The sequence below is a fragment of the Salvelinus sp. IW2-2015 genome, unplaced genomic scaffold (genome assembly GCF_002910315.2).
Source record: "Salvelinus sp. IW2-2015 unplaced genomic scaffold, ASM291031v2 Un_scaffold5259, whole genome shotgun sequence".
Classification (NCBI taxonomy): domain Eukaryota; kingdom Metazoa; phylum Chordata; class Actinopteri; order Salmoniformes; family Salmonidae; genus Salvelinus; species Salvelinus sp. IW2-2015.
In genome coordinates, this window is record NW_019946524.1 from 7,194 (window position 1) to 16,342 (window position 9,149).

The 9,149-nt window shown below is 48.5% G+C and overlaps 1 protein-coding gene across 1 annotated transcript in view; it reads right to left on the reverse strand.

Moving 5' to 3' along the window:
• Nucleotides 1-8,443, reverse strand: part of LOC112078101 (G protein-coupled receptor 137Ba-like) — a 14,781-nt gene extending 6,338 nt beyond the window's left edge. The window contains 1 exon segment of the mRNA XM_024144437.2: nt 7,525-8,443. Coding sequence (XP_024000205.2) covers nt 7,525-7,914 — 390 coding nt within the window. The 5' untranslated portion in view covers nt 7,915-8,443.
• Between the last annotated feature and the right edge of the window lie 706 nt (nt 8,444-9,149).

Below are 9,149 nucleotides of genomic sequence, written 5' to 3' on the forward strand. Positions count from 1 at the left end.
CTCCCTCTCTTCTATCCCACACAACACTCTCTATTCCCACACATCTCTTTCTATCCCACCAAACCATCTCATCCACTCTCTTTCATATCCCCCTCCACAAACATCTCATCCCACCTCTTCTATCCCACCCGCAACACCCCACCAAGCACATCTCATCCAACTTCTCTTCTATTCTCACACCAAACATCTCATACCAAACTCTCTTCATCCCCACCACAGCATCTCTCATCCCCAACTCTCTTTCTATTCCACAAACATCTCATCCCAACCTCTTTTCTCCTCCCACCAAACATTCTACCCAACCTCTTTTCTATCCCACCAACATCTCATCCCAACTCTCTTTCATACCCAACAAGCAATCTCATCCCAAACTCTCGTTTCTATCCCACCAAACATCTCATCCCAACTCTCTTTCTATCCCACCAAACATCTCATCCCAACTCTCTTTCTATCCCACCCAAGCATCTCATCCCAACTCTCTTTCTATCCCACCAAACATCTCATCCCAACTCTCTTTCTATCCACCAACATTCATCTCCACACTCTCTTTCTATCCACCCAACATCTCATCCCAACTCTCTTTCTATCCCACCAAACATCTCATCCCAACTCTCTTTCTATCCCACCAAACATCTCATTCCAACTCTCTTTCTATCCCACCAACATCTCATCCCAACTCTCTTTCTCTCCCACCAAAACATCTCATCCCAACTCTCTTTCTATCCCACCAACCATCCATCCCAACTCTCTCTTCTCCCACCAAACATCTCATCCCAACTCTCTTTCTATCCCACCAAGCATCTCATCCCAACTCTCTTTTCTATCCACCCAAGCATCTCATCCAACTCTTTTCTATCCCACCAAGCATCTCATCCCAACTCTCTTTCATCCCACCAAACATCTCATCCCAACTCTCTTTCTATCCCACCAAAGCATCTCATCCCAACTCTCTTTCTATCCCACCAACATCTCATCCCAACTCTCTTTCTATCCCACCAACACCATCTCCAGCTGAGCAGGTCCTTTAGCCACATAGGTTCCAGTCGAGCAGGCCTTAGCCACAATAGGTCTCCAGTCTGAGCAGGCCCTTTAGCCACAATAGGTCTCCAGTCTGAGCAGGTCCTTTAGCCACAATAGGTCTCCAGTCTGAGCAGGTCCTTTAGCCACATAGGTCTCCAGTCTGAGCAGGTCCTTTAGCCACAATAGGTCTCCAGTCTGAACAGGCCTTTAGCCACAATAGGTCTCCAGTCTGAGCAGGCCCTTTAGCCACAATAGGTCTCCAGTCTGAGCAGGCCCTTTAGCCACAATGACGTCTCCAGTCTGAGCAGGTCCCTTAAGCCACAATAGGTCTCCAGTCTGAGGGCAGGCCCTTTTAGCCACAATAGGTCTCCAGTCGTGAGCGCCCCTTTAGCCACAATAGGTCTCCAGGCTGAGCAGGCCCTTTAGCCACAATAGGCTCCAGTCTGAGCAGCTTAGCCACAATAGGTCTCCAGCTGAGCAGGCCTTTAGCCACAATAGGTCTCCAGTCTGAGCAAGCCCTTAGCCACAATAGGTCTCCAGTCTGAGCAGGCCCTTTAGCCCACAAAGGTCTCCAGTCTGAGCAGGCCCTTTAGCCACAAAACGTCTCCAGTCTGAGCAGGCCCTTTAGCCACAAAGGTCTCCAGTCTGAGCAGGCCCTTTAGCCACAATAGGTCTTCAGTCTGAGCAGGCCTTTAGCCACAATGTCTCCAGTCTGAGCAGGTCCTTTAGCCACAACAAGGTCTCCAGTCTGAGCAGTCCTTTAGCCACAATAAGGTCTCCATCTCCAGTCTTGAAGCAGTCCTTTAGCCACAATAGGTCTCCAGTCTGAGCAGGTCCTTTAGCCACCAATAGGTCTCCAGTCTAGGCAGGTCCTTTAGGCCACAAAAAGGTCTCCATCTGGCAGCGCCTAGCCACAAGCGCTGAGCGTCCTTTAGCCAGCAATAGGTCTCCAGTCTGAGCAGGTCTTTAGCCACAATAGGTCTCCATTCTGGAGCAGCCCATTTAGCCACAATAGGTCTCCATTCTGAAGCAGGCCCTTTAGCCACAATAGCTCCAGTCTGAGCAGGCCCTTTAGCCCACAATAGGTCTCCATTCTGAGCAGGCCCTTTTAGCCACAATAGGTCGCCATTCTGAGCAGGCCCTTTAGCCACAAATAGGTCTCCAGTCTGAGCAGGCCCCTTTAGCCACAATAGGTCTCCAGTTCTGAGCAGGTCTTTAGCCACAATAGGTCTCCAGTCTGAGCAGGCCCTTTAGCCACAATAGGTCTCCAGTCTGAGCAGGCCCTTAAGCCACAAATAGTCTCCAGTCTGAGGCAGGCCCTTTAGCCACAATAGGATCGTCCAGTCTGCAGCAGGTCCTTTAGCCACAATAGGTCTCCAGTGCTGAGCAGGAGCGTCCTTTAGCCACAATAGGTCTCCAGTCTGAGCAGGTCCTTTAGCCACAATAGGTCTCCAGTCTGAGCAGTAGCAAACATTGAGCAGGCCCTTTAAGCCACAATAGGTCTCCAGTCTGAGCAGGCCCTTTAGCCACAATAGGTCTCCAGTCTGAGCAGGTCCTTTAGCCACAATAGGTCTCCAGTCTGAGCAGGCTAGCACAATGATGAGTAGTAAAGTGTTCTGTGGTCTAATTCAGTTTATGGAGCGTTTCACAGGCCACGCTTTGAACAAATCCTAAACTAGACAAAACTATGTTGCTGCTCTTTGCTCCGGCGTCTGTGTCTGACTGCTGTGCCAAATGGTGGCCTTCCCCCCCTGACCTCTGACCCCTTACCTCTCATAGAGACATGAGCTGTGTTCAAATATGCATAGTAACGCACTAACTGTACTATTTGTGGTAAAATGAGTATGTACTATGTCGTATGCTTATTAGTCATAGTATGGATATAATTAGTATGCTAAAAGTTCCCAGATGTCGTACTACATCTGCCAAAATGAGAAGTATACAAGCATTGGACACTATTTCCATGCTTTTATGGACCATAATGCAATTCTTCAGAAAATGGGTGTGGCTTCACAACATTTTCAGATTTGATGAAAACGGCGGAAAATATGCAACCGAAGTCCAACGAGAGCTAATTATGACAAATGTTAACAAAATGTTGAGTAATGTAATAAAGTAATGACTTTTCAAATAAGTTACACGTCATGTTGGCTGACAGTTTGTTAGCTACGCTGTCCTTATGAACCGCAAAGCATATTATTACAGCAGTAATCAGTATGTACATTACCGGTATGTTAGCTAGCTACCTAATGCTAGTTGTCTACTAATAGATCGAACTTGCCAGTATATTAACTATATTGTCACGTTCCTGACCTATTTTCTGTTGTTTTGTATGTGTTAGTCGGTCAGGGCGTGAGTGTGGGTGGGCATTTCTATGTTTTGTGTTTCTATGTTTAGGTCTTGTAATCAGCCTTATATGGTTCTCAATCAGAGACAGGTGTTTGACGTTTTCCTCTGATTGAGAACCATATATAGGTTGGCTGTTCACACTGTTTGTTTGTGGGTGATTGTCTCCTGTGTCTTTCGTGTCTGTGTATGTGCACCACACGGGACTGTTTTGGCTGTTCGTTTGTTTGATGTAGTCTGTTCCTGTCCGTGAGTTCTGCGTGTAGTATGTAAGTTCCATGTTCAGGTTTCGTCTACGTCGTTTTCTTATTTTGTAAATTTCCAAGTGTTTTCGTGTTCGTGTTCGTCTTTCAATAAAATTCATTTATGTCTACATACCTCGCTGCGTGTTGGTCCGACCCATGCTCCTCCTCGTCCGAGGAGGAGGCAGATTTAGACAGCCGTTACATATATGCTATCTAACTAACTACCCAACATTTATTGACATGATTATTCACGTCATTCTTAATTTACCAACAGACAATCTGACAATGCTTTGAATTTACAATCGCGCAGAGCGCACTCTGGCAATCCAGAGTGAATTTACGAACACACAATTAACTAATAGTCAGGGATACTAAAATTAACTAATAGTCAGGGATACTAAAATTAACTAATAGTCAGGGGAAGATTTTAGCATGTAAATCTTGGTGGGGCACACACAATTTTTTGGGGGATGCATGCCAGCAAAGCCACTACACTACACAACACAACACTAAACAAAACATGAATTGCACTATAACAAAACGGTGCCCACAAACTGTTAAGGCCTACATAAAGCTGTCCCAACAGCAGAGTCCTAACACCTTACCACTGCTACACCTGGCTATCAGTGGAGCCTTGTCTGGCAGAGAAACAGTTCATCCAGCCTCGTTTACTGCCTTTAAACCACTTGCTTAACAACATGTGGTTTCAACTGACAATTGAGATGTACAAACTATGGCATAAGGGGACGACAAGCGGATAAGAGTCAATCCGTAATTTCGATTAAGACATTAATGAGTGAGTTAGGACGGACGTAGTCAATATAACTATTTGTTCAGCACTTTTGAAATGTACAGCGACAGAATTCAGAACATGGGCCGTTCTTACAGTATTCTCCCTGTACACCAAGTCAGAACCGTAGGATAAATAAAGGGGGCATATAAGCAGACAATGAAAGCTCTTACAATATGATTATATTTCTCTAAAACAGGCTATAGGCTACATGTGCACCACCAAGTCAGAAGAGTAGGCAAAATTATGAGGGGAAAAGTGACCAAATTAGGAGAGAGGCACATGGGCTTACTACACAACATACACTTAGTATTACTTTCTTAGCTACAGTACACATATCTCCATAGCATATCACATAATTTATGCAGCAGCATACAAGACATTTTGTACAGGAAGGTGGCGCGGCGGTCCTTCGTTGGCAAATTTTGTCATCAAACTTTGTCGTCAAAGTCTGTAATTCTCTGGATTTATGGTGCTTTCAAGACAACTGGGAACTCGGAAAAAAACAAGGTTGAATCCTGATGACATCAGTGATCTTCAGGTCAGAGCTCTAGAGAGAAGCCTGAGTTCCCGACTTGCAATTCCGAGTTGGATGACCGTCAGAACGTATTTTCCCAGTCGGAGCAAATATATTTCTGAGTTCCCAGTTGTCTTGAACTCACTAATGTCAGATTTCCCAGTTCRGAYTTTCCAGTTGRRTTGAYRGCGGCAGAAGTCKTGCTGGATTGACAYCAAGGCCAATGTTGAATGTTTATCTTTTTAAGCTTGGAAAAGAGACCCTTAAACCCAGACTTGGGACCAAAGACCCACTCCACTGAATAGCAGGCTAGTGATTACTTTGCAATGCTTGCAGTTGGCCACTGATTCCTTCCAAACCACTCATTGTTGCGATTTCCAACTTGTTGTGTAATGTTTATGTCCAATGGCCGATGAGCACCGATATGTTTTATCTATAATTTAAGGATTGAAAAGGACTTTCCAGCTGATTGTCGACATGATTCATCATGATGACTGCTAGCTTGCTAGCTAAGATTTTGAAAGTATGATGTTGACATGATCAGTCCAATCAAAGCTGCTGTAGATATAACGTGATTTGACATCATTTTATCTGTGGCAACTGACCTTGAGCCTTCTTGGATGGGCACTTCTAATGTAACCCTATGGCAGCACCCAAGGGGTTTGAATGTTCAAGCTCTACCCTTAGATTTTGCGGTGACATGGTGTCCCCATGAGTGACAGATCACTGAACCAATCACAACACAACTGGAGAACATTACCAACCCCTACGCTCTGTATTTTCCGCTGGCTGCCCCACCACCACAGAAAGCAATGATCTAGGCTGAAACACCTGCATGTTGGAGGTGCCTTACTCAGGAATACAAGAAAGAGACCAAGTCTGCAGGCGGCTTTACTGACTCAATTATGTTGCAAACTGATATGTGACACGTATTAATGCCAAAATAACATGCAAACCTGTGGGTCGCCACTGCTAATAGTAGCATATACTGTAGTATATACTCATTAAGTATGTAGTATACAGTATGTTGGTATGGGTTTTGGAACACAGCTATGGTCTCCTCTCTGGCCTCAACAACCTACAACTTGCCTGGTCTCATACATGTGGATCTGCTCCACTTGTAACAGTGTTGCGTCCTGTCTGCCCAGAGCTGGGCGGAAAACAGAGACCGTCAGCACTCACCAACACTCACCACCCTCACCAGACACTCACCACCCCTCACCAACACTCACCACCCTCACCACCTCACCACCTCCCAATACTCAATCACCACTCCACCACCCTTCACCACCCCTCACAACACTCACTAGCCCCTCTCATCCACCCTTTCACCACTCCTCACCACCAACCTCCACAACACTCACCACCCCTCACCACCCCTCAACCAACATCACCATCCACCTCACCACCCTCACCAAACTCACCAACCCTCCCACCTACCACCCCTCACCAACACTCACCACCCCTCACCACCCCTCACACCCTCACCGACCACTTCCTCACACCCTCACCAACACTCACCAACACTCACCACTTCACCAACCGCTCACAAGCACTCACACCCCTCACCACCCTCACCAACATCACCAACACTCACCACCCTTCACACCCCTCACCACCCTCACCACCACTCACCACCCTCACCACCCCTCACCAACACTCACCAAGCACTCACGCACCCTTCACATCCCTCACCACCCCCTCTCAGCCACGACTCTACCACCCTACCCCCGAACCCTCACCACCCCTCACCAACACTTCACCAACACTGCCCTCACAGCTCACCACCCTTCACCAGCGCGCGGGTCACCACCACTCACCCACCCTGCACTTACCCCTCACCACCCCTCACACCCTCACCACCACTCACTCAACCACCTCACACACTCCTCACCACCCCTCAACACCCCTTGGCACCAACACTGCCACCACCCCATCACCACCTGTTCCTCGCCGAACACTCACCACCGCCTCATACCCCCTTTATATATACACCACCCCTCACCACTCCTCCACCAAGCCTTCTCAGGCCCCACCCCTTACAAACCACCACCAATCTACAGATTTTGGCGTCACTAGCAGCGATATATGAATAGATTTGCTACCAGTGCGCCAAAGTTAATCTAGCTAGGACTATTTTCACATGGACTACAATATGTTAGCACATCGCTGCTATACGGCAGAGACAATTGGATCCACATCAGAGATGAGGGATAGTACTGACCTACTCGCTTGTGCTAAATGCTCACCCGTGCTAACCAGAAACTCCAACTGTGCTAGAGGTCTCACCTGTGCTTACACAGGAAACTCACTGTGCTAATCTCACCTGTGCTCAACCACGACAAACTCAACTGTGCTAATCTCACCCGTGATACACAGAAACTCTTTTAATTTCCTCCTACACACCGCCGAATTAACAACAAAACACAATCTGCTGTAAATCTACACTCTGGAGGAGTGCTGAACAAGAGAGAAACTATGACAAGCTGTGAGGTAAATAGCAATTGCTCAACCTGTGCTAACACAGACTCATCTGTAGCTATCTTCACTGTTACACAGAAACTCAACTATGTGCTAATCTCACCTGTGCTAACACAGACACTCACCTGGACGAAATAGAGGTTCATGAGGCTGAGGGTGAAAAACTGGAGGCAGACAGGGCAGCAGTAGAGCAGCCAGAAGGGGAATGGTCCCAGTGTGTTGGCTGTCACAAAGTTTCTGAAGTAGAAGGAGAAGAGGACGGCCCTCAACGCAGCCCACAGCAGACACAGGAAGAGAAACACTGTCTGGTAGCTGAACCGCTTGTGTTTGTAGCGCAGCACCATCCACAGCTGTAGATAGATGAAGAGGAATAGCAGGAAATAGAAGACAGTGTAGACCACAGTGAGACCTAGCTTCACGTAAGGGGGTACGGCCGGGGTCAGGGTGGGGGGAGGGAGGGACTCGTTGGTGCCCAGGGGAGACAGGAGGGATAGATCCCTCACCTGGGCCTCCATGACCGCCTGGTCTGGCTGGTTTTAGCAGGCTTTTCCCTGGATTCTTCTCTCCCTGGCTGGTTCTCACTGGTTGCCCCACGATCTCGTAGGTACAGTGGGGGCCTCTCCTTCTCTACCTGGCTGGTTCTCACTGGCTGCCGCTGGATCTCCTGGCCACAGTGGAGGCCTCTCCTTTCCTTTCCTTCTTTCTTCCTCCTCTTCCTCTCCTTCGGTGCACTGTAGTGACTGTTCCTCCTCTCACGAGCGTCCTCTGTCTCTCTCTCTCTCAGCCTGGGCTACAGCACGGCAACACAGACACAGCTCTCTCTCTCTCTCTCTTTGGCCTGACAGAGCAGGAGGCAGAGAGAGCGATTGCGCAGAGAGAAATGGTGTGAGTGAATGGGGATGTCAGGCTCTAAGAGGAAAGAAAAGAATGGAGGAGAAGAGGAGAGGTGGAGGAGGGGGTATAAAGAATAACAAGCTCGACTTCCTGCAGCAGGGAGAGGCGAGCCAGTGGCTGAACACTGAGGCACATGATCTGTGTTGAGAATGAGGTGTTTGTCAGGCGACAGGCTGGAGGCTGGGTCTGTGGGCAGGAAGCTACAGTTACTGTACAGTAGGTTGTGCTGGACTTTGAGCTTAGAGAGAGAAGAGAAGAGGGGAGAGAGGAAGAGGGCAATCCATTTCCCTAGTTCATTACGCTATACGCTACGTACTCAGCTGACGCAGGCTACTGTACCTTTAACCCTGGGACTGGAGCTTCCCACCACTGACTGATTGAACTCCCCTGGGACTGGAGCTTCCCACCACTGATTGAACTCCCCTGGGACTGGAGCTTCCCACCACTGATTGAACTCCCCTGGGACTGGAGCTTCCCACCACCACTGACTGACTGAAGTCCCCTGGGACTGGAGCTTCCCACCACTGACTGACTGAGACTCCCCTGGGCTGGGAGCTTCCCCCACTCTAGACTGAACTCCCCTTGGACTACGGTAGCTTCTACCACTTGATCTTCGTCACTGCAAGTATCCTCCTGGGACTGGAGCTTCCCACCACTGACTGAACTCCCCTGGGACTGGAAGCTTCCCACCACTGACTGAACTCCCCGGGACTGGAGCTTCCTCGCCTGACTGAACTCCCTGGGACTGGAGCTTCCCACCACTGACTGAACTCCTCTGGGACTGGAGCTTCCTGCCACTGACTGACTGAACTCTCCCTGGGACTGGAGCTTCCCACCACTGACTGAACTCCCCTGG